The sequence below is a fragment of the Ursus maritimus genome, unplaced genomic scaffold, assembly GCF_017311325.1.
Source record: "Ursus maritimus isolate PB19 unplaced genomic scaffold, ASM1731132v1 scaffold_16, whole genome shotgun sequence".
Lineage (NCBI taxonomy): Eukaryota > Metazoa > Chordata > Mammalia > Carnivora > Ursidae > Ursus > Ursus maritimus.
The window spans coordinates 44,726,105-44,750,325 of record NW_024424008.1 but is presented as its reverse complement, the minus strand read 5'-3'; the positions used below and the strand labels follow the sequence as shown (position 1 = coordinate 44,750,325).

At 41.5% G+C, this 24,221-nt stretch overlaps 3 protein-coding genes across 3 annotated transcripts; 1 reads left to right on the top strand and 2 right to left on the bottom strand.

Annotated features, from left to right (window-relative positions):
• Positions 1-1,038: 1,038 nt before the first annotated feature.
• On the bottom strand, positions 1,039-1,986 carry LOC103662484 (olfactory receptor 6M1-like). Its single transcript, XM_008690169.2, has one exon. The coding sequence runs from the start codon at positions 1,984-1,986 to the stop codon at positions 1,039-1,041; it is 948 nt and encodes a 315-aa protein (XP_008688391.2).
• Positions 1,987-9,098: 7,112 nt separating this feature from the next.
• LOC103662483 (olfactory receptor 8D4) lies at positions 9,099-10,034 on the bottom strand. Its single transcript, XM_008690168.1, has one exon. The coding sequence runs from the start codon at positions 10,032-10,034 to the stop codon at positions 9,099-9,101; it is 936 nt and encodes a 311-aa protein (XP_008688390.1).
• An 11,225-nt stretch (positions 10,035-21,259) lies between these two features.
• TMEM225 (transmembrane protein 225) lies at positions 21,260-23,532 on the top strand. The gene is made up of 4 exons (XM_008690167.1): positions 21,260-21,437; positions 22,049-22,195; positions 22,446-22,580; positions 23,294-23,532. Exons 1-4 carry the CDS (start codon positions 21,260-21,262, stop codon positions 23,530-23,532), a joined length of 699 nt encoding a protein of 232 aa, XP_008688389.1.
• The last annotated feature ends 689 nt before the right edge of the window (positions 23,533-24,221 follow it).

Here is a 24,221-nt window from a genome sequence, read left to right as displayed (position 1 = left end):
TTCTGCACTGTTCTGTGTCTCCCTCTGTCTCTCTCTCCTTTCTCCATAATCAGGACTGCCTCCCCTCTGCAATACTAGTGATTCTTTTCTCCCCCAAACTATGTCTCCACACCTTCTACCTTCCACGATGTGGCCTCTTCTCTGCCTCTAGTTGCGTAGCTTGTTCTTCCAGTCTTCAGATCAATTGATCAATTTCTTGGGTGTTCAGAATGAGTTGGTATTTATCTAGCTGTGTTTGAGGGACAAGGTAAGAATAGGGTCCCCTTTCTACTCCGCCATCTTAACTCCTGTAACAATATTTCAACTATCACAAAATTGTGTGAGAAAATCAAGTAAATGAGAGCAATTGAATAAATTGGATTTATAAATGAATTCAAACAGATTTCTTTGGGTGTAGAGTCCAAACCTGTGAGCAAAAGACAATAGGATTTAAAAAGTGGGCAGTTCCAAAGAAAAAAAATCAAAATCAAAATCAAAATAGGATTTGGGAAAGATATAATCGAAGTAAGACTCTACTGATTATGAAGCGTTATCATGACAGATCTATCTGCAATTCTTTACGGGGCCATTCCTTTTGCATACTGGCTGGGTCACAAGTGTTCCCATAACTGCTGCCCTCGTAGGCCTCTGGCACCAAACTCATAAACAAATATTGGTTGTGCTCGCTTGTATTTACATGCCAATCCCTGCCATCATTTTCCAGATGGGCAAGAGGAGGCTTAGAGAAGTCATATAACTAATCTAAGTTCACTGAAATTAGTGGCTCAACAAATATTAGACATTAGCTCTTATGACTCAGGGTCTGGAGTGTTTCCACAATCCTTTACTACTGTATGCAAAATATGTCAAGGACTAAGGGGACATAGAATTCTTTTTTTTCCTTCTGATTTTCCATACTTCACTATCGATGATGTGTTTGATGCTTATTCATCTTGCCAACAGATTCTGAGAGTTCAGTCCACTTTGGTGTCACTCTTCATACAGCACAAGACGCCATATAAAGAAAGCATAGTTTAGATGCCCTGAAATTGCTTAGCATCATGTTCCCTTGGAATGTGGTGCGACTATCCTGCTAATTGATTCCCTCAAGACCTCTTTTACCTTTTCATTCCTCAAGCTATAAATGAAAGGGTTCAGAAGAGGGGTCACCATTGTGGTGAAGACAGCTGTCACTTTGTCAAACTCCAGCGAGTGGCTCTGGCTGGGCCTCATGTACATGAAGATATTGCTCCCATAGGCAATGGACACAACCGTGATGTGAGAAGCACAGGTGGAAAAGGCCTTCCGACGGCCTTGGGCTGAAGGGATGCGCAGGATGGTAGAGATGATGTAGGCGTAGGACACAATGGTGAATACCAGCGAGGTCAGGAGGACAAGGGAGGATAAGAGGAAGTTTATCATCTCGATGAAATGAGTGTCTATGCAGGCCACTTGTAGCAAAGGGGCAATGTCACAGAAGAAATGACTAATTTCTTCAGTGCAGAATGGCAATCTGGACACCACGATAGTTGGGCACAGCACTGAGAGGAAGGCTCCCACCCAGCAGCCCAGAACCAGCAGGAGACAGACCCTGCTGTTCATGATGATGGTATAGCGCAGGGGGTTACAGATGGCCACGTAGCGGTCAAAGGACATCACCGCCAGGAGAAGAAACTCCACTGTCCCCAGAAAGAAGTAGAAATAAATTTGGGTGATGCAGCCAGCAAAGGATATGGTTTTCTTCTCTTCTAAGAGACAAGTTAGCAACTTGGGGGTAATAGTAGTTGTGAACAGAATGTCCAAAAATGACAAATTACTGAGGAAGAAATACATTGGTGTTTGGAGACGATTATCAGTCCATATTAAGGAAATGATGACAATGTTTCCTGTTATGGTGAGCATATAAACCAGCAGGAGAATGACAAACAGCAAGATTTGAAGCTCTTGGATGATAGGAAAGGAGGTCAATGTGAATTCAGTCAAGGTACTCTGGTTTCTCATAGCCATTTCTACTGGAGGGGTGAAGAAACAAATGAAGAAAAATAGAATAGTTTAGGATCTCTTTCAAGTTTTGCTGGAGAGAGCATTCAAGAGGTTGGGGTCCTAGTCCTCTCTCTGACTGTATTATGTGGATTCTGGTGAATCACATTACCTTGCTTGGCCTCGGTTCCCATCCTCATAGTTGATGGGTTGGAAAAAAAATTCTGTGGTCTCTTTAAACTTTAACTTTTCGATTTCTATTAGATGCATATATTTCTTCTCTTTATTTCCTTCCTTAAATCCAAATCCGTTCAAGCTAACTGAATTGTATAATGAACCGAAATTCACTCAAGTCATTTTGAACATGTTACTTTTTAATCTTTAAGAATATGGATATCTTAGCTGATAGCCTTGTATCAGACTTCATTGAGGAAAGAGAAGTCATCAGACAAAAATCTATTATCCTTCCTATATTGAGGCTGACCAGCATATGAAGATCTGAAGGATTCTCTTAGGCTACAAGAAGAATTGGATGGGACACACTTTCTGAGACATGCTGGCTGCATCAAAAGTTAGGAGAGGTGTCTGGATCCATTTTCTAAATAACAAAGAAACAAACAGGAACCAAACTGAGGCCAGGCAGTCAAGTGTCAGAGCTGCAGTGGCTGGTGTTGGAGTGTAAAGACCTGGTAGCCAAGATCAGGGTGTCTGGGACCTAAATCAGCCAAGACAGAGAACTGGGGAGGGAAACAGAGAACTGAAACAGCAGGGAATCAAAGCAGAAGATTTGACTTGTACCAACAAGCATCAGTGAGGAGCAGGGCGACCCTGTGATTGTGCTGATATGGACACATTGAATCTTCCAGCACTGGAAGATCAGTGAAGCTGGAAAGGGAATCCTGAGACTTCCTCTCTGAACCACAGCTTTGAAAGAGTGAAGTGTCCCTGGGTGAGGCATGCCAAACAATGGGAGGAGGAGCGGATCCTTTCCAGAAGAAAAATTCTCCAAGTCAGGCCCCCAAGAACTCCCAGATATTAAGAAGCAAAGAACTTTTGGACAAAGATTTCCAAACATGCTAACAATTGCGTTACTATAAATGAGAGTAGAAAAAAAAAAAAGAATAAGAGATTTAGCACAAGGACAACAGAGTTCAGAATTGTTGGACATATTATTAATTTTTAAAAAGATTTTATTTATTTATTTGCCAGAGAGAGAGAGAGAGCAAGAGCAAGCACAAGCAGGGGGAGTGGCAGGCAGAGGGAGAAGCAGGCTCCCTGCTGAGCGAGGAGCCGGATGTAGGACCCGATCCCAGGACCCTGGGATCATGACCTGAGCTGCAGACACTTAACCCACTGAGCCACCTAGGCATCCTTTGGAATGTTATATAGTACTCTTATATATGGAATATTTCAAGAAATATAGGATGTAATTTTAAAAGTGAGAATGCCACAAAAAAAATCAAGGCTTTTAAAAAATACCAAGTTAAATTTAAAAACACCCAGTGGAATGTACAGATTTGAAAAGAGAAGAAAGATTATAGACAAAGTGATATAAGGAAGATAAAATACAACTATAACAATGATACAAATAAACACCAACAGTCAAAGCAATCCATTAATTAAAAAAACAGAAAAATTGGGACAAAAACAGAACATTAGGACAAATAAAAATAAAAAGTAAGCTGTAGAGACCAATTCTAATTTATTAATTATTACAATAAAGAAAAACTAAACTAAATTCTTTCAAGACAGACATAATATTATATTTAAAAAAATCCCTGCTGTGTTCTATTTATAAGAAACATACATAAAAGGTAAGAACATGGAAAAATTGAAAATAAAAGGCTTTTAAAAAAAGATTTGTCAGGGGTGCCTGGGTGGCTCAGCCAGTTGAGGTCTGACTCTTGGTTTCTCTCAGGTCATGATCTCAGGGTGGTGAGATCAAGTCCCAAGTTGCCTCTGTGCTCAGCAGGGAGTCTGCCTGAGATTCTTTCCCTCTGCCCCCCCTCCTGCTTGCTCTCTCTCTCTCTCTCAAATAAATAAATAAATCTTAAAAAAAAAAAAAAAGATTTGTCAAACATATACTAATCCCAAAAAAAGTTAATGTGGCTATGCAAGTGTCCCCCACTTTTCCAAAGTTCCCATTTTGCCACTTCATTTTCAAGGACAACATACATTGGTACCTGTTTTTGCTATCTTAAAGAAATCCAAGAAATCCCATGAGAATTTTTACGTGTGTTTCTTAGGGAGTCAAGCCATTGTAGTGGCAGCACCCACGCAGAACAGAGCGTGGCGCCACCAAGCTTTTTCCCAGGGAACTACACTCAGAGTCTCAGCATTGAACTCAGCTTTGAACTGTATTCGCGAGTATTTATTTTGTACATCTATTAGCAAGATGTGTCCTAAAGGTATAAAAAAGTCTAAGGTGATTTTTTGGCATCCAGGAATGCTCAAAAAATTTTCCATGTAAATTAATGGTAATTTCTTCTTCACTTTATCCTATGTTGGTTTAACAAAAGGTTTCATAGGAATGCTATACTTTTGGGTAGCCAGTATTAATAACTTGCAAAATAGTAAGACAAAATGTGTCATTAGGGACTGACAGGGCCATTCTGTGATTTTAAAAGTTTCAATCCATCATGAACTTATTACAATTCTAAATATGCAGATACCTAATAAACAGCTTCAGAAACACATATAAAGAAAAAAAATCATGCAACTGTAAAAACAAAGTATCATTGTAGTGGAAGATTTCAATAAATAAATTTATTTTATAATATTTAAAATATTATAAAGTTTAAAACTTTAAAATATTTGTGTGTGTGTGTGTGTGAGAGAGAGAGAGAGAGAGACAAGCTCAACAGGTCACTGTTTAAATGAACAATTCATTAAACACACAAATAACCTAATTTTATATGACTTCTCTGACGAGTTACTAAGGCATAGCTCTCACAAAGTTTATCTAAGGATCCAGTGTTCCCTCTAGCCAAATAAACTTGTTCCCTGCTGACTGGACAATAGACAAAACAGGTAACCGAACCTAAACTGAGTAAAGTCTTAAAATAATTAAATATTTTATCTCTTAACAACCTCTTTCAAAATCCAGGTCTCAGTCTCCTTACTAAGGTTTTTATTTCCCTTCATTTCCACTGGTCAACTCATATAAATACAAATTACTCTGAAATCCTTTCACAAACCCAGCATGTCTGAAATTGTGGATGAGTCTTTAAAAAAACCAAATAATTTCTCACTTCAAGTTTTATGTATAAGCTGAACCATATAGGATAGTGGTAAGTGTGTTTGCAGTTGGAAGGCTCTAGTAGGAGTTCCATTGCCATGATTTCTAGATGTGACTTTAATTTTCTCACTGGTAAATGGAAATGCCGTAACTATCTTCTGCTTACATTGATAGTAAGGGTTGGAATGACATCAGGTTCTTATCAACAAACAACTAACAGTAGCTGGCACAAATGTTCAATACCTGTTCAATACCTGCTAAACAACAACAACAACAACAACAAACAGGATAAATAGGACTGGGAACCTTGGATGGAAGTGAAGAAGGCACCTGTTAAGGATAAGACATGAAGAAAAAAAATGTTGTCAACTCCATCTCCGTCAGTAATAAAAATGTAAAAATATTCCTGTGCAGTGGAGATGTGATAACACAGATCTCTATGGAGCCTGGACTTCTGTCCACAATAAAATCTGTGTGGGGATCCTCAAAGGATTTGACCTTGTAAGCCACACTGCTTTCTCCTATGCATAGAAGCCTATGCTTCTATTACAGCAATAAAAGGGAAGATATTCTTATACCCTGAGGACAATTCAAAACTGACCCCTATGCATTTATATTTTTAAATATTTAAACATAAAAAGACCTTAATTTTTCAGAATTGTATTTGTTTGATTCCTTTTAAATGTTGAATGATGAAATGTTTTTTGTTTCTGTTTTTGTTTTCCCCTCTGACTTGGATCTCTTGGAAAAGTTCACAGTATTGGTTGTCCAGGGGTCATTGTACAAACTTACCTTTTCTTTCTCAGCAAAAGTCAAACCATCTATGTTTAGAATCTTTCAGTTGTGGGAAATTCCCTGCTAATTCATTTATCTTATCTCATATTTGGTGATTTCTGACCCTTTGAAAATTATTAACTTGAGGTGATACCCTTTTTCCCAGTTGCTTCTACCAATTGATCCCAGTACCAGCCTGAAGCTTGTTTAAAGTCACTAATCTCATCTCCTCAAAAGGCCTTGATTTCTACTGTTAGGTTTGAAGTCATAGCTGTGATACTGGCCAAGAATTACATGTCAGGCATTCTGTTACCGCTGTAAAAATTCAAGTGGCATCAGAAAAGGATGTGTATCGTCCATTTGTTAAATGCAATATTTTCTTGCTAAGTTTTAGATTTGCAGCTTTTGTTTCATACAATCTTTTTGTTTTGAGCTGTTTCTGACAGGTGAATATTAAATCATCCCTATGACTGATTTTGAGTTTGTCCTATTCTCCTGGCAGATGTTTTAATTTATTCGAGGCTCTGCTATTTCATACGTATAGATTCAACGACGTTCTGAAGTAAGAAGCAGGTATTGTTGTGATCTACATTTTGCCCATGAAAAAACTGAAATTTACAGAGGTTGAATCACTTACCTAAAGTTCCATAGCTGGTGTGTGGCAGAGTCAGATTCGAGTGGAGTTCTTTTTTTTTTTTTAATAAAGATTTTGTTTATTTATTTGACAGAGAGAGACAGACAGCGAGAGAGGGAACACAAGCAGGGGGAGTGGGAGAGGAAGAAGCAGGCTCACAGCAGAGGAGCCTGATGCGGGGCTCAATCCCAGAACACTGGGATCACGCCCTGAGCCGAAGGCAGACGCTTAACAACTGCGCCACCCAGGCGCCCCTCGAGTGGAGTTTTGACTCCAAAGATTGCATTCTTTAGAGATAAGCATAATACTCTTAGTTCCACTTTTGTAGAGAGGAGAGAAAAGGTCAGAGAAGCTCTGATTATGGTCTAAATGAATGATAGGACACATAAAGCTGAATCAAGACTCAGGTCTCTGGTTCAGCCAGAACAGAAATGTTACTGTTACCTCGTGTTCCAAGTCTGGAAATGCTGGTTTTGTTACTTTGAGGAATTGAATAACCAGAACATTTTAGATCCAGAAAAATCTCAGGATTGGAAGCGATATTTAGGATCATGTAGTTCTATCACGGTCTAGATGTCAATATCCTTCCCAAATATTTCTCTACCCGGAGAGACACACTCTATCTATTGCATCTTAGTACAGCTCTGTTCCAAAACCCATCATTACATTGACCTGGAAGCTGATTGCCACTTGTTTCCTGTATTTATTCTGAAAACTCTGAATCCTTTATAAGATAAATGGAACCTTGAATCTCTCCCTCTTTTTTTCTGTATCTAGGATGGGATGTGTCCTTTCCTCTAAAGAAAATAGGCCATGAATAAACAGTAATATTTGAAGTTCTTGCTTGCTCTCAAAGATTTAATTGAGAATAGCTCTTGGGAATATGAGGTGAAAGAGGTTAATTACTATTTTGTAATCAAAGAATTTTAGCCCTGCAAAAATAATCACAACCACAAAGTTGGAGATGCCAAACAGACATGTTCAGGACTCCAGGGGAATTATCCCAGGTGTTTTGTTTTATTCAGTTAATAAAAGCTTGGTGGCCTGCTTTAGAACTTTAGGGAAATTGAAACGTAAAAAACTTTTGATGTTCCCCAATAATTGATGAAATGATGTCGGTTTTCCTTTCCCGGAGATGTTGGCAATAATAATCCTTCCCGTGCTCTGAAAATGATAAACTTTCCTTTTTCCCCCTCTGTTAAAATGAAGAAAAAATTCCCTATTCTTGCAAAACCTACAGAAGGTGACTTTCTCTTCATTTATTATATGCGTCTCTACCTAATCCTTATATTATCCTAAAAATCCTTGGGTTGGTGACCTGGAGTGATGGTTAAGTGCCAGTAAGTGAATACAGACATTTTCTAAATTGACTGAATGTAATCCCCAAAAGATATGGGGTAGAGACCTCCCAAAGCAGCCAGACAGGTAACGGAGAAGTGTCCAACTGGCATTGTTTTCTGACAGTGTCTTTTCGTGTGTGTTCTTTGCATTGTGGCTTTTGTCTACTGCATTTCATTCTACATCACAACATCACTTAGTTTCTGGGACCCCTTGATTCGTCCTATCAAAGCCTTGAAACTTTGACATTTCTATTAAAAGCCAGAAATTGTTGGCTTGAAAAATATACGTTGAAAAATATAGGTTGAAAAATCAAGCTATATTCTGGTTACTGGAGAACATCTAAAAGAGAAGTAGAAATGGCTGAAAAAATAAAAGGATAGAGAAAGGACATACAAGGCAAACATTAACCAACTTTGGTAGATTGTATTGTTGTTCCCAATTATTATGTACTTTTCTTCTTTTTTTCAATTTTTTTTAACTGAAGTATAGTTGATACACAATGTTACATTAGTTTCAGGTGTACAACACAGTGATTCAACAAATCTATATGTTGTCTATGCTCACCACAAGTGTAGCTACCGTCTATCACCATACAATGTTAATAAGTTAACTGAAATTCCAGTTTTATTGCGTTGTGGTTAACGACTTGACTGCTACTTGAATTTATTGACTTTTCCTCCATAAAATTGCATGTTTTATTTTTTTTAAGATTTTATCTATTTATTTGAGAGAGAGAGAGAGAGAATGCAGGAGCTGGAGGAGGGGCAGAGGGAGAGGCGGACCTCCCCCCCCTCCCCCCCCGCTGAGCAGGGAGCCTGCCTTGGGGTTCAATCGCAGGACCCTGGGATCATGACCTGAGTCAAAGGCAGATGCTTCACCTACTGAGCCACCCAGGCACCCCAATATCTGATTCATACATCGTGGATGGAAACAAAGAGGTATTCTCTGGAGAGTACCAATGTTAATAAACATATATTAATTACATTTTAAATATGACTAACTTATACTAAATTTATATATATACTAATTTATAAAATTATGCATAGAATTTCACCTCGCTTCAATGACTTTTAAAGAGTCAGGGTATACACCCAGACACATACACATTGTGATTATATATATGTAAGTAAATCTTACTAAAGAGCATATTCATTATAAAGATATTTTTCTTTTTAAGAGTTTCGCGAGTGCATTTTTCACTTCCTTGTTCCTCAGACTGTATATCAGGGGATTCAACATCGGAATCACAGTGGTATAAAATACTGAGGACGCTTTCTCCTGGATGAGTGAACTGCTGGAGGCAGGTTTGAGATACATGGACACGAGCGTCCCATAAAATATGAGGACGGCTGTCAAGTGGAAGCTGCAGGTGCTGAAGGCTTTGGACCTGCCCTGGGCAGAGCGGATGTGGAGGATGCTGGAGACGATGAAGCCGTAAGAAATGATGATGGTCAGGCTGGTGGCTACCATGTTAAATCCGCCAATGACAAAGATCAAAAGCTCATCAATGTCAGTGCTTGAACAAGAGAGTTGAATAAGTGGGATGATGTCACAGAAATAATGTTTAATGACGTTTGGGCCACAGAAAGTCAGCCTTAATATACAACCTCCATGAATCATCGCATCGGTGAATCCTACCGAGAAGCTAGCAGCCACCAGCAGAGAGCAGGCCCCAGGGGACATGATGACATGGTAGAGCAGGGGTTTGCAGATGGCCACGTAGCGGTCATAGGCCATGGCCGCTAACATGTAGCACTCGGAAATGACAAAAATGCAGAAGAAAAATAGCTGAGTCATGCATCCAGAATAGGAGATAGCTTTATCGCTTCGTAAAAAGCCTGCCAACATTCTGGGCGTAATAACAGAAGAATAGCACACGTCTAAAAAAGACAGACTACTGAGGAAATGGTACATAGGGGTGTGAAGTTGAGAACTCAAGCTGATTATTGAGATCATGCCGAGATTTCCCACCACTGTCACTGCATAAATCCCTAAGAAGAGGCAGAAAAGAGGCAGCTGAAGCTCGGGTTGGTCAGTTAGTCCTGAAAGAAGAAACCCAGTCACTGAGGAATGATTTCTGATGCCCATTCTCTTCTGAGAAATCTGCAGAGATGAGAGGAAAGAACCAAGTCAGGCAGGCAGAATCCTAGCATCTCCGAGTTCTGCAGTTCAGGTATTTATAGCATGAAGACGCGCAACGAAGGTTATCTTAGCCCCTTGGCACCAAGCCCGTGCCTCCATTGACATGCGGGACTTTGGCCACCTCCCTCTGCAAAGTCAGCACTCCGATAACATAGTAGGTAAGCATCTATTTAACTATAGATTTTAGGAGCTATAAATAAATTTCAGCAATCTCTCCCCTGTCTCAGATTCTTCTAGCCTAGTATGAAACCTTTAACTCTAATGTCAGAGAGAAGACTAAAGACACAGGAGAGGCTTTCTAAAGCAAATCAGCTGAAGATGTTCTTAAAGAAAGGGCTGTGGATGGAGAAAATAAATGCTTTTGTTAATGACACATTTGCCCAGGGCTGGCCTGCCTCCAGGATTTCCTACAGAGAAGATGTCCATTGTTAAGGTCGATTATGCTTTGCACGTCAAGGTTTCCGGGGGTGTTCAGCAGAGTATGAATTCTAGGGAGACGTTAATAGGTGTTACATGAAATCGGTAGCCCACGATTTCGACGTGCAGAGTTATGCAAAGTTAAAAGCGTTTCTGAACCGAGGATATTTCAGAGTCTCCTAGGGAGCTATGCAACATACAACGTTTTCCAAACTTATTTGATGGTAGAGGCCCCCACCCACTTTTCCACAAAACATATTTTAGCACTAGTGTGGCTCAGAACCTTCGAAGAAACTGTGTTTTCATTCGCGTATTCGTTCTATTTTTAATCTAATCACAAGCTGATTTCCAGGTAGGAAGTTAATTCTTCATACACTTCAGTAAAGCTGAACGATGATAGCACAGCAAACCTCCTACAACAGTGTTTGGCTTCTGACTCCCTGGCCATCCTGTGGGCTAAGCCTATCGCTCTCACCAAGGCCACCGAGCACGATGGAATGCTCTGCAGATAGCGCTGCTGCTTTGGATGCAAACAACCCAGGTGTTTCTGCTTCCATGGGAGGCTCCCATGGAGTGCATCCTACCTTCCACTCACGTGTCTCCCCCGAGGGGACAGAGATGGCAGGCAACCTGGAGTTCCCTGCTCTGGGGCCAACCCAGGCCTTATCTCTGAAAAACTGACCATTTTTCTTTTAGTGTTGGGCTGTCATAGAGCCCTGTCCAGACTCTCGTGTTCACCCACGGTGTATGCAGAGCGCTGCTCGGACATCTGGTTTACTATTTTCTCAACCTGCCCAGCCCAGGACCTACCTTTCTGCCTGGCTCTTCAAGAAGCTGTTCATGTCCTCCTACTTTCAATCTATTACAGTTACATTAGGACAAGGCACATTTCCTTTGGCCACTTGCATTCTCAAGGATGCAGGGGCCTCCTCCCAATTTCCCAAATCAGTTGACAACAAGGAGACTTCATAACACTGGACAGCTGTTCTCTGAGAAGGTTTCCAAATTCTATAGAACACATGACTTTTGTGTCTGTTCTTCTTCTTCCATCCTGAGGGATGAAATAGGGGAACCACGTGCAAAAGAGAGAGTGTCCAATTGTCCTTAGGCTGATGCCAAAATACTCCAGAATCTTCCTTTCCCTTCATCCCTTACCAATCAGCATGCACAGGTATAGTCTATCACAGAGACCATACAGGGAAATACCAGAGGATGTTCAAGAAGATGCATATATTCAGTTTTGGCCTTTAATCTCTTCTCACGTGTGCCTTCAGACTGTCCTGATTGTCAGAAACACACCAACCAGTCTGGCCACATTTCTAATTCTCTCACACTTCCCCAGATTCCTGCAGGGCTCTCTATCAAAGTAACATGTTTTCTGTCCTGCCCCTGTTCCTAGTTCTGTTCCAGGGCCCTGAACCCACCTGTCTTCTATTGAAGTTAGTTATGATTCTCTCTTCTATATTTCTTGCTTTCCACACATTTCAGTGTTTAAGTCCTGGCTACTCATTGTGCAGTCCACAGACCCAGCACCAGCATCATTTGGAAATTTGTAAGATTTGGAAATTTATGCACCATCTCAAAACCTAACCCCTACCAACTGAGTCAGAATCTACATTTTGGCAAGATGCCCACAGGATCTGTGTGCACGTTGAAGTGTGAGAAGCACTATTTTTGATTATTCTTTCCTGGAACCGAAATCACCTTCCTTCCTTCCTGTTTCTTCCTCTGAACCACTTTGTCTGCTTCTTCTCTGCTCCAGAAGGCATTACGTGATCATGTAAAGCCCACCTTTGAAAACAGCTTCTCAAGAATAGATTTCTTGGATAAAGGATAAAACTGTATTTTACATTTCAGTATTTTGCCACCTATATGTAGACTCAGAAACCTCACAGCAGTGAGAGGTGCATATCTGATAACTTATTACAACAAACTGTATTATGCTTCTGTGTTTGCAAGGAAGAAATGTTATAAAATTATACCTTAATCCACGTAGGAGGGAACAATGCTAGCAGTGTATACATATTAGCATTGCTAAAATATTAGCAATGTGAGCCAGCAATGCTAACATTGCACAAAAAAAAAGTATCGACTTTATCTGACCATCTACTAAATAGTAAGTTCCAGGATTCTGGGGTTAAAGCTTGTTATGTTGTGTTTGACCACTTTCCAGAATGACCTACTACACTGACTCAGACCTGATTCAGATCTCAAATAATTTCAGGAACTCAAAAGTAATTTAGTAGCTTAAAACATGTTTTTAAACATTTTAATGAACCACACAGTGCTGTTAAAACTATGACGATCGGAAGTATTTTACAAAAGTGGTGTCCAGGTCAGCATTGCTTGATAGAAATATATGCACTCATAGGGGTGATTTGAAATTTCAGAAATCCATTTTTTTTAAAGTAAAACAAACAGTTGAAGTCAATTTTAATACTTCACTTTCTTTAACTTGATATATGTTAAAATTTTCTTGTTTCAACATTAATGATATAAAAGTTCCTGTTTTAAGGATTTATGCATTGTGATAGAGATATCCTAATGAACTGGGGCCTCTGGGTGGCTCAGTCTGTTAAGTGTCTGCCTTCCTCTCAGGTCATGATTCTGGAGTCGTGCGATTGAGCCCCGCATTGGGCTCCCTGCTCAGTGGACAGACTGTTTCTCCCTCTCCCTCTGCCCCTTCCCCTGCTTGTGTGCTCTTTCTCTGTCTCTCTTTCCCTGACAAATAAATGAATAAAATCTTTTAAAAAATTATTAAAAAATTCTAACGAACTCATTTTTCTTTTCTTTTTTTTTTTTTGGTACAGATCTCTGAAGTTCTTAATGTATTTTATACTTACAGCCCTTCTAAAATCAAACTAGCCACATTTGAAATGCCCAGTAGCCACATGTGGCTAGTGGCTACAGTATTGGACAGCCCAGGCCCAGAATTTTTTTTTTCCTAAGTCTGACTTAATTGTCAAATCTCCATGGCCCCCTTTACAAAGAAGGAAACCATTAGCACAGAGGCGGCAAAAAGAGCACTGAACTATGAGCCATAAAATTTAATTCAACCACGGCTCTAAGACTTACAGTGTAATATTTCATCATAAATTCTCTTTGAGGTTCATATTTTAATCTGTAAAAAATAATAAATACTTTAAGAGTTGTGCAGATTAAATAGGACATAAGCAGAAACACATTCTGTGCATTATAAGGTCTATGTAAATATATTTGTAAAATTCCTATTTTAGATGCTGGTGATTTCACAGATGAATTCACCGATGAGGCACAAGGCTCCTTAGGGGGAGGTGAGGGGGCAAAGCACAGCTGAATCCAGGATGAAAGAAGCCCATGGCTTCTGCCCTCTATTCCTGTGCCTGAGTGGCCTGCAAACATCAGAACCTCGAGAGCTCTGGTGGACAATCAGGAGTTGATGCTAGAATGCCTTTTAATACCTATACCATATGCACATTATAGCTGTGAAACTCACTTTCCTCCTCTGAAGACTCGTGCTGAGTGCCTCTTCTTTTTCCTATCCTTTTTACTTTAGGAACAGAGATGGGTTAATTATATCTTTTCATCCTTAAGTGTCTAAACAACCATGGCAAACAAAGAGCGGGTTTAAATGCATCCGTGACATCGAGTCTCAGTTCAAGTATTGCACATCTGGAAAAATAAAGACCGGTAATCCTCTTGGGTTTCTTATCTCCTGAGGTTTGGTATATTTGTAGATTTGTAAGAACTGTCCCTGTGCTGGCCTATTATCCACTTTTTACAGAAGTAAACCTAGCCATTTAATGGGGTCGTGTTTCTAGAGTAATGCAATCAGCATGGCCCAACTTTAGGAACTATTTAGAATACAATGCTAAGGAAGTGGACTAGACTTTAAAAAAGGTATTATTTTCTCACGGAAATTCTTTTAAACTATAGAAATAATTTTTTTTTTTTTTTTTTTTTTTAAAGATTTATTTATTGGGACGCCTGGGTGGCTCAGTCCCTTAAGCATCTGCCTGCGTCCTGGGATCAAGCCCCACATCAGGCTCCTTGATCAGTGGGGAGCCTGCCTCTCCCTCTCCCTCCCCCCACTCATGCTCTCTCTTTCTCTCTCTCTTGCTCACTCTCTCTCTTAAATAAATACATAAAATCTTTAAAAAAAGAAAAAGAACATGGAGATCAAGAAATCACACAGAGAATGATTTGGATCTAATTCTCTTCCTCCTTTCTTCACTTTCTTATGCTCAAACAGTAAGATTCAAGGCGCTGTCACCAGGCAGAGACATGAGAAGATTATAAAGTCAGGTGAGCCAGTACAAAGCCAGGATGCTAGAGGTGGTTTTGTTATTTTTTGTTTTTGTCATTGTATAGTTTTTTTGTTTTGCTTTTTAAGCCCTTTTAAGCTAGAACCTTTTTTAAAAATGATTTTTTAAAAAAGATTTTATTTATTCATTTGACAGAGAGAGAGACAGCCAGCGAGAGAGGGAACACAAGCAGGAGGAGTGGGAGAGGAAGAAGCAGGCTTCCAGCGGAGGAGCCTGATGGGGGGCTCGATCCCAGAACTCCGGGATCACGCCCTGAGCCGAAGGCAGACGCTTAATGACTGAGCCACCCAGGCGCCCCTAAAAATGATTTTTAATAAACATTTTATTTTACTTTTTTAGAGAGAGAGAGTGTGTGTGTGAGTGGGGGGTGGAGGGGCAGAGGGAGAGAGAGAATCCCAAGCAGGCTCCACACCCAGGCAGAGCCCTTTGTGGAGCTCGATCCCACGACCCTGAGATCATGACCTGAGCTGAAATCAAGAGTTGGTCACTTAACCAGCTGAGCCACCCAGGCGCCCCAAAGCTCGAGCTTTACGAGGCTTTCAGTTAGGGCACTTAGGTTTGGGCAGAGCCACAGGACCCACACAACCTCATGCACTGCTGCTGTCACTCATCAGTACTGGAAATAGCCCGCCGCACCGGGGAGAGCCCTGGCCCAGCCCCAGTCCCAGTGCCACAAGCCTCCACCAGGCATTACTACTCCAGCTCTAGTGGGGTCAAGGTCGGTGGGGTGAAGACACGCTTTTGCATTTTGTCTGCATGTTGTACTTTGCTAGGGTTGATCCAAGCAATGCTAATGGTGGAGCAATGTCTCACAGAGATTTCTACTAAAATTAGATTTTTGCTTTTTTGTTCCCTCCCATATTATGAAAATGCAAAGGGAGATGGCCCAGAGTCAAATCTCAGTGACCGCTCTGGACTGTTCTCAGATTTTGTACCTCTCTGAGGGTGGATATAGTTTATGTTATGGGGACCAACTCATCAAATCAAGTTCTTGCTTCTTCTCCATTTGAATTCTTCAAGAACTCTTGGTTTTGATGTAAATGGAAATTTGAAGATGGCTCCCCTTATGTCATCTGACGTGTCCAGATGTATCTGCACGGCCTGCTGCCTGCAGACATACCATGCCAGCACACACACAACCTTGCACACACACACAAGTACTCGAGGTGAGGATAAGGTGAAAAGATTTGTATTTGTTGAGTACTGCTCCAGACATTTGGTAAACATTATCGCATTTGCTAGCAGTAACTACTCCATGAGGCAAACATGGAGCTCCATTTTATCCTTGAGACGACAAAGCTCAGGGTGACCGTGACACGTGCTCAAGGCTACCCAGCTGGTAACTGGCAGATTGACAAGCAGCGAATTCACAAAGCCTCATCCCAGAGCCCGTGTCTTGCTGTCCCAAGAGGAAAGCAAGAAGGTGGCTGCTTATATTCGGAGGGAGACAAGAAGAACTTTTAGTGTCTCCTAAGGGATTTAGCGCACATCATTAAGCTTGAAAAGCAAACCGATTTGGAGCAAATATTTCCCAGGAAATAAAGCTGGTGCACTTCACTAGAAAAATATCTGCTAACCTTTTTTATCACTGACCTCTTCAAAAAATGCACCAGACTCGTAATTGCATAGATATTCAGGAGATTCATGAAAAGAAGCCCCGGAAGTAAAGCCCCTCTCATTTTAGGATTCCTGAACTAGTGGGTTTCTTGCACTCCATCTCGAAGACCCTGATCACCGTGGAAAGGGGCCAAAAGGATACGGTACCGAAGACCAGGTACCACATTTCCAGGCAGTCAGTGCTATGATTGCAAGAGATTCTTAAGTGTTTGTGTGCTGAAAAATCTTTTGGGGTACCTGGCAGAAAGGGGTCCCACCTCCTTCAGTTCTGATTCCATAAATCTGGAAATTGAATCTTGGATTTCAATAAACATTCCAGAGGGGTACAGAATCAGGAAATCTTGGGCTAGCATGTGGCAAAATGTCATCAACCAGTTCTATACTTCAGGGAATCCTGAAGGCCCAGACCCAACCTCAGGAGGACATCCTGATGAAGAAGAGAATAGGGCAGCCACATGACAGGAAAAAGCATCCTAGTGGAAATTTCAACACAGACCATAAATGTATGCGGTGTAGATACTGTCTGCCCACCAACACCACAATCACCACCATCACTGGGGTCAACCGGTGGAAGGGGAAATTCCACTTTTATGTATGTGCCCCAGGGTTTCATGGGGATTGTTTATGTCTTTCCCTTCAGGAAGATGTCAGGAAGAGCTGTTTCAGCACAGGGAGAATGATAGAGTGGGTCCTTGAATACCTGTTCCTGTGGCGGGAATCAGACAAGCCAGGTCTCAGGTGCTAAGGTCTACTAGCGTATGGTCTCTCAGTCCCGAACTGGAGCACTTCTGGTGGAGGTAGCCATCTGTCCCTTTAAAGTGAAGGAAAACACATTATCCAGGGAGAGTCCCAGAACAGTACAGTTAAGGACTTGCCCATTAATTCCCAGCCCTGGGAGACAGAGGCTCACAAGGCTCTCATTCTTGAAATTATCGTTTGGATCATGGAGATACCTAATCAAGCTAATAAGTGACTCAGACACTGATTTAGGTGACTAGCTATTCCATTTGCCTTTATGGCCTCTGGAGTTCACTTTGTTTAAGAAAAGTTTTAATGGCCCCAGTGGGGACTGTGTTCAATTATTTACAAGGGAATCCTACAATCACGAGTGCTACAATATTATCGTTTCTACTTTCCACGATGCCTTCAGGTGAGAGAACATTTGTGCATATGTACACTGTCCCCAACAGGTTCCAGTTTTTAAAATTATAACTGAACCGTCCATGATCGTGTGTCTCAGGAGTGACGTGATTCGTGATTCGTGCTGTACCCTTCTTTTGTGGACGCTTCTAATCTGATGGCTAATACGTGCATGGAGTGGATATCCAGAGAGAGAGGAAACACACATGCGCTTCTCATCTTGAAGATATTTTAAGATCCATTCCTGCTATTTACTAGCTTTTGTGTAGCATTGGGCAAGTTAGCTAAGTAAGGTTTCTTACTGATAAGATAGATATAATTCTAATAGGTTCTATCTGAATTTTAACATTTTTTTGAAGGTCAAATAAGAAATACACACAGAAGTGTTTTATAAAATATAAAGAGATTATACTAATGTGTCTATCGAGTATTTTGGAAGGAAGAAGGGGGGCAGGAAAGACACTGTGAGGGAATCAGCTGTGTGATCCCCTAACTCCTCTGATTCCAGCCATTTTTTTCAAGATGGGTGCCAATACAATCCACGAAAGCAAACTATTAGAGGAAAATGTTATCACAAATCTTTTTTTTAAAATCTCTGACTCGTCCTTCTTTGCTTTTTCTCATAAGTGGTAATGTTCTCCAGAATTTTCTTTTTTTTTAAAGGATTCTTTTTTTAAAGATTATTTATTTATTTATTTATTTGAGAAAGAGAACAGAGTGAGTGAGAGAGAACACAAGTGGGGGAGGGGGCAGAGGGAGAGGGAGAAGCAGGCCCCCCACTGAGCAGGGAACCCCATGGGGGATTCCATCCCAGGACCCCAGAATCTTGACCTGAGCCAAAGGCAGATGCTTAACCCACTGAGCCACCCAGATGCCCCTCTCCAGAATTTTCTTCTCTACTTCTTGTCACATCTCTACATGGGGATATGCACACCAATGCTTCCACTGCCATCCACAGGCTGATAACCCCTAATTGGTCATCAAGTTCTAGAACTAAATTCTGTCTCTTGTATGGGCTGTAGATACCTTAGCTGAACCCAAACCATATTTACTTACTAGCTTCTTCCTCACCAGGCTTGTGCTTCCGCCCATATTTTATATCTTACTTAATGGCATCACGGACTACTGTTCTCCCTAGCTGGAAACATGATTTCTTCTTTGACCTGTCTCTCATCAATCCCTCACATCCCACCAGTTCCCCTAATCTGGCTACATCTTTATATCTTTCAGTGCCATTATCTATTAAAGTTTAAAGGAGATACAAATCTTTCAGCCCAGAATCCTACTCTGAAGGACCAACTGCATAGATATAAAGGCATTAATATGTAAGAATTTAATGATATAAATTGTCGTGACGTGCTATTACCCTCTTGGTCCTTCTTCCGCACTAGTCCCTAAGGGTCAAGTGTCAAACCAACAGGTGATTCCATGGCGGTTGGCAGCTCTTACAGCAAGCTGGCTCTGATACAGGAGAGGGCAAGGGTGGGAGCTCATTCCCATGACTTCCAGAAGTGAGGGCTACTGAGGCTCTCAGTTTCTGAGAGAGAAAGGAATTGTCCTGGACACAGAGGGGAGATACTAGCCCAGGGACAGCCTGTATTCCACGGCAAACTGAGCTCTCTTGCTCCATTCGAGATGACTCCAGAAAGCTGCTCCACATTTGGAGATCCTGGTAGGGTTGGCTAGTGTTTCTTTTGTTGCAACTACATCTCAGTTCAACTTCTGTTTAAACCTGCTTCCCTCAGACACGGGCAGGTGTGACTATTGGCCGTACTCCCCAATAAACTCTCCACAAACGATTCTCTGCCTCAGAGTCGCTGTCCCAGGGAGTCCAAATTAATACTGTGGTGATTGCTTGCATATCATTTGTCATGTGACGAGAACTCTTTTTAGGTGCTTTATATCTCTAAACTCATGTAATCTTTACAAAATTCTTATGTAGTAGGAAGCATTATTATCTGTAAGAGCACAAGGCTGCTCAGTGGTAGAGCCAGGATTTAAAGCCAGGATTGCGAGTCCCTTTTCTTTTCTTTCTTTTCCTTCTTCCTTCCTTCTTCTTTCCTTCCTTCCTTCCTTCCTTCCTTCCTTCCTTCCTTCCTTCCTTTTTCTTTCTTTCTTTCTTTCTTTCTTTCTTTCTTTCTTTCTTTCTTTCTTTCTTTCTCTTTCTTCTTTCTTTCTTTCTTTCTTTCTTTCTTTCTTTCTTTCTTTCTTTCTTTCTCCCCTTCTTTTTCTTTCTTTCTTTCTTCCTTCTTTTTAGAGAGAGAGAGAAAAAAATGTGAGCAGAAGGGCAGAGGGAGAGGGAGAGATAATCTCAAGCAGACTCCCCTCTGAGCATGGAGCCCCACTTGGGGCTCGATCTCACAACCCTGACATTATGACCTGAGCTGAAATCAAGAGTCAGCCACTCAACCGACTAAGCCACCCAGGTGCCCCTTGAGTCCATTTTCTTACCTGCAAAATCTCCCTTGTAAGATTAAATATATTGAGCATGGTTTTTTAAAAAATTTTTATTTATTTGACCGAGAGAGAGTGTGAGTGAGTGAGAGAGAGAGAATGAGAGCATAAGCAGGGGGAGAGGGAGAAGCAGACTCTCCATTGAGCAGGGAGCCTGACGTGGGGCTCGATCCCAGGACCCTGGGATCAGGACCTGAGCCAAAGGCAGACGCTTTACCCACTGAGCCACCCAGGTGCCCCTATTGAGCATTGTTCTAAAAAGTTTTTAAAATACAATATACCGAGAAATGTACAGAGGTCTAGAAGAAAGACAGTACAGCATGTTGAGGCAATGAAAGAAATCCAGTTTGGCCCGTGGAAAGGGGTCCACAATAAGGTCAAATAAATAGGCAGAAAGAGGCCATTAGATATGACTTTCATCTTAGTTCAGTGAATGGCTTTTTTGGGGGGGATTTTAATACAAGTCCTCTGACTCTGAGCTTACTGCACACCATGGTTGCCTACTCAAGGAATCCATAAATGTTTTCTCTGCCGAGTTACAAAGACAATTGTCAAAAAGTAATAATCTGGCCCTTATCGATGATACCAGACTAGTGCTTCAGTGTATCAAGCCAGTTCTTGTGCCTTCGAGGCGCTGGTCCATTTCTCAGATGCTTGCCTAACTAAACTTCTTTAGGCTCTCCAAACACGGACACAAGTTTCTCCAAAACATCCTGAATTTTGAGTGGTCATTCCCTTTTGTGAAGCTAGCTGGCCGACGACTCCTTCAATGATCTTGAATTCCTTCTGCTCTTCACTGATCCCGAGCTCGAAAATTGGGCCTCTTCAGTCAGGCATGTTTAACTTCTTTCAAGGCCTCTGGTTATCACCGCATCTGGCAGCTGTAATATGTGATATTGTATCTCCCTCTATAAAGGGTAGCTCTCTTAGGACCTGTAGTCCCCTTGGTCTTTCCACTGCGCTAGTCGCCAGGGTCAAGGGTCAAGCAAAGAGAGCATTCCATGGCAGTTGGCAGCCCTGACAGCAGACCGGCCCAGATATAGGAGTAGCGGGGAGGGGGATTTATCTTCTCTGTTCCATAGTTTACATCAGCCCCTCCATGTCCAATGCCTCTGCAATCACTAAGAGTTTAGACTTTGCTTGTCCTCCTGTGAAGAAATAATCAAATCAGAGAAGACAAATCAGAGAAGATCCATGTGAGATATTGGTGGTGGTCTCAGCTAGAAAGCCCTGCTCGCAATGGTGAATGTATCGCTCAGAAACATCCAGGCCATCAACATGTTTTTCTCCTCCTGGGCCTTAGTCTTCATGGCGATAGGAATCCTCATGGAAGAATGGGTTGAACTGACATTGGAAACAAAGAAAAATACAGTAAGCCACAGTCCCTGGATCTGTTGCACCATTCTTTGGCCAGAAGGTCAGAACTACACTATGGAAAGAGACGGGTGGAGAGGGAGGGTTCCTCTTTCCTTGATTTCCTTTTATCTCACCAGCTTACTCGTTGTTCTCTGGGGCACCTTCCTTGGGCTGCACTGCGCCCAGTTCCATAATCAATGGTCAAAGCCAATGCCCAAATCTCACCATTTTGCATATTTTGGGGAAAAGCTTAGAAGCTCACAGACTTAATTGCTGGACATCTGAGAAGTGTTCCCAGCAGCAGCAGGGTAATCAGCTCATCTAGACCACGAGGGCATAAAAGAAAGGTAATTGGCAACAAGGAAAATACCTTGTATTGGCACTAGAGGAGGACAGATGAAATGTATTGAACCAGAAATCGTTCTGAGAAAAAAATAGAAGAAAAAGAAGCTTTTAGAGACTCAGAGAGAGAGAGCAGTTTCCTCTGGTTCTCTCTCCCACTCAACTTGAAGCTCCCCGCCTCTTTATTCTTTCCCCTTATCCCTCTTTATTATTTAATCAAATCTTTTTACCCCATTCCAATTCTTACCTAGAGATTTGTGGTCCTCAGGTGGAAATGAGCCTAGAAGAAATCTCTGTCCTTCTCTCAACACAGCTTCTGCTTTCCAACAGATGGCCTGCAACTGGTCAGGATCATGATGATTTCGGTTCTCAGCTTATCCTTCTTCCATAATTTGTTCCTGGGTTTGGAATTCACATATCTGATTCCTCAAACTAAACATGTCCTCTTCATCACTGTCATCGTCAGTGTCTTCACAGGTAACTTCCTGGTTCCCCTGACACAGGCTTGGAGACAGACTTGGTTTATGGGTCCAAGCTACAGCCTTCCTAGTTCTTTGGCTCAGAGATGCAGCTTCTGAATTGGATCGACCACTGAGGGGGATTGGTTTTAGGACAAGGTGCAGGTGTATAGGGTGGAGGCTTGGAAGTCATAGCTTGGGTTAAGGCTTGAGTAGAAGAACCAAAGTTCTCCAGAAGGGACTTTTTTCTCCTTTTGTCTGAACAAAAGGTATCCTTCTGCTCTGTGCACTCCTCCTGTATCATCAAAAGCTAAGGCAAGGTCAATCCGTGTACTACTCCAGTTACAAGATCACCTGGGTCATTTTCACTGCCTACTTAACCGTTTGCCTCTTTATGGTCTCTGGTGAGTATATTCAGGGCCCCTGATGGGTGATAAGAACCAGTCAATCCCTGATAGAGAGGAGAGGAAAAAAGGATGGGGAAGGGGCATGGGGAAAAGGTGCCAACCCTTGCGTGTTAAAGGGCTAAAGTTCCAGTAGACTGGCGCTCTGAGGACAGTTCCTCCAAGGGTAGAGTTGGAGATTAGGGCTGTATGAAATATTCAATAAGCTTGCTTCAAGGGCAACTCTCATTTCTGCCATTTCTACAGTCTTTCACCGCCTCCCACTTCAGGACAGAGATAAGCATCAAAGTCACGACCAAAGAGAGTGGCTGATACGGAATGTTTGCTAATGTGGAGAGGGACAGGGTACCCTGGGCGTCCAGGGTGGTGCCGAGGCACTTTGAATTCAGAGACAAGCAATTTCTGATGTTAAATGGCCACACACCAACACTGGGGACCCTCCTTTTCTTATAAAGTCTTTAGATTTTCATTTGGAGTTGCACTTACAAACTCAGAAGCACGTCTCCTTTCAAAACGAGTCTTTAGTGTTTTTGCGTGTGCAGCATTTAAGCTATTTTGCATATGCTTCTCATCTCTTCCACAGAGCCTCCCCCTCCCCAAGGGTTTGGGCAGTTCAAAGGGACCCAGTGGGCTTTGGGTTGGCGTTTCTCTGCTGACCCAGAGGGACATGTTTCTGTGACTCTCCATTGTGCCTTCATCACCCTCCCCCTGCCTTCTCTTTTCCCCAGGAATCCTCTCTTTCCTAGAGTGCAAGCAGTCCACCAAGATTTTTCCCTGCCTGACCCTCATCCATACGCCTGAGAAAGAAAGTCAGGACATAGAGGAATCTGACAGTTCTATCAAAGTTGTTCCCTCACCAGAAGCAGCAATACCTCGTAGTATTGTTCATACAAAGGACGATTCTCCAAACAGACCACAACTCCAAACACGTCGTGTAACCTGGGCTCTATGACTTGGCATTCGATCTTTCCGTATATACTTAATGGAAACATGGAAACAGCCTTGCGTGTTATGTCCTGTGTGTCTCTACAACCATATTGTCTGTGTTTGACGTTGTTTAATGACTGTGCCTGGGTTAGGGTCTGTAAGAAGATTCAGAGCGTTGCTCTTTTTTTTTATTTTTAATCCCATCCTGCTGGACAAATAGTTTCTTCTATTTGTTCTCACCGTTTAATAACATTTGTTATTCATATAATAAATATTATCATATAACTCATACTCGCTGTATTGTTAACTCTATACACCACAAAGATTGAAATAATATAGAATACCTTTTGTACTTTATTTTATTGTGAAATATTTCAAGCGTTTGGACAGAATACAGAACAGTATGATACACACCTGTGCACGCATCACTCAACTTTACGAAATTCTAACATTATGCCCGATTTGCTTTAGATATTTTCAAATTAAATTTATAGATAAAAGTGATATTCGCCTAAGCATTTCCCTGATCTCATTTCCCTCCCTTGTTTCTTTTCACAAAATAATTTTAATGATGCGTTGCTGATCACTTTACATTCATGTTGTCATTTTTACAGCTTTATGCCTCTTTAAAAATTATATAGATTAGCTTTCAAAGTGTTCAAAGATGATTAAAAGTCAGACTGTACAGACCATTTTTCTACAACTTGCTTTTCT

Excerpts from the sequence above, each read along its gene's own strand:
- TMEM225 (XM_008690167.1), top strand. The coding sequence starts at position 21,260 with ATGGTGAATGTATCGCTCAGAAACATCCAGGCCATCAACATGTTTTTC. Across the intron at positions 21,438-22,048 it reads CACCATTCTTTGGCCAGAAG|ATGGCCTGCAACTGGTCAGG; the intron begins GTCAGAACTACA and ends GCTTTCCAACAG. Across the intron at positions 22,196-22,445 it reads CATCGTCAGTGTCTTCACAG|GTATCCTTCTGCTCTGTGCA; the intron begins GTAACTTCCTGG and ends TCTGAACAAAAG.
- LOC103662483 (XM_008690168.1), bottom strand. The coding sequence starts at position 10,034 with ATGGGCATCAGAAATCATTCCTCAGTGACTGGGTTTCTTCTTTCAGGA.
- LOC103662484 (XM_008690169.2), bottom strand. The coding sequence starts at position 1,986 with ATGGCTATGAGAAACCAGAGTACCTTGACTGAATTCACATTGACCTCC.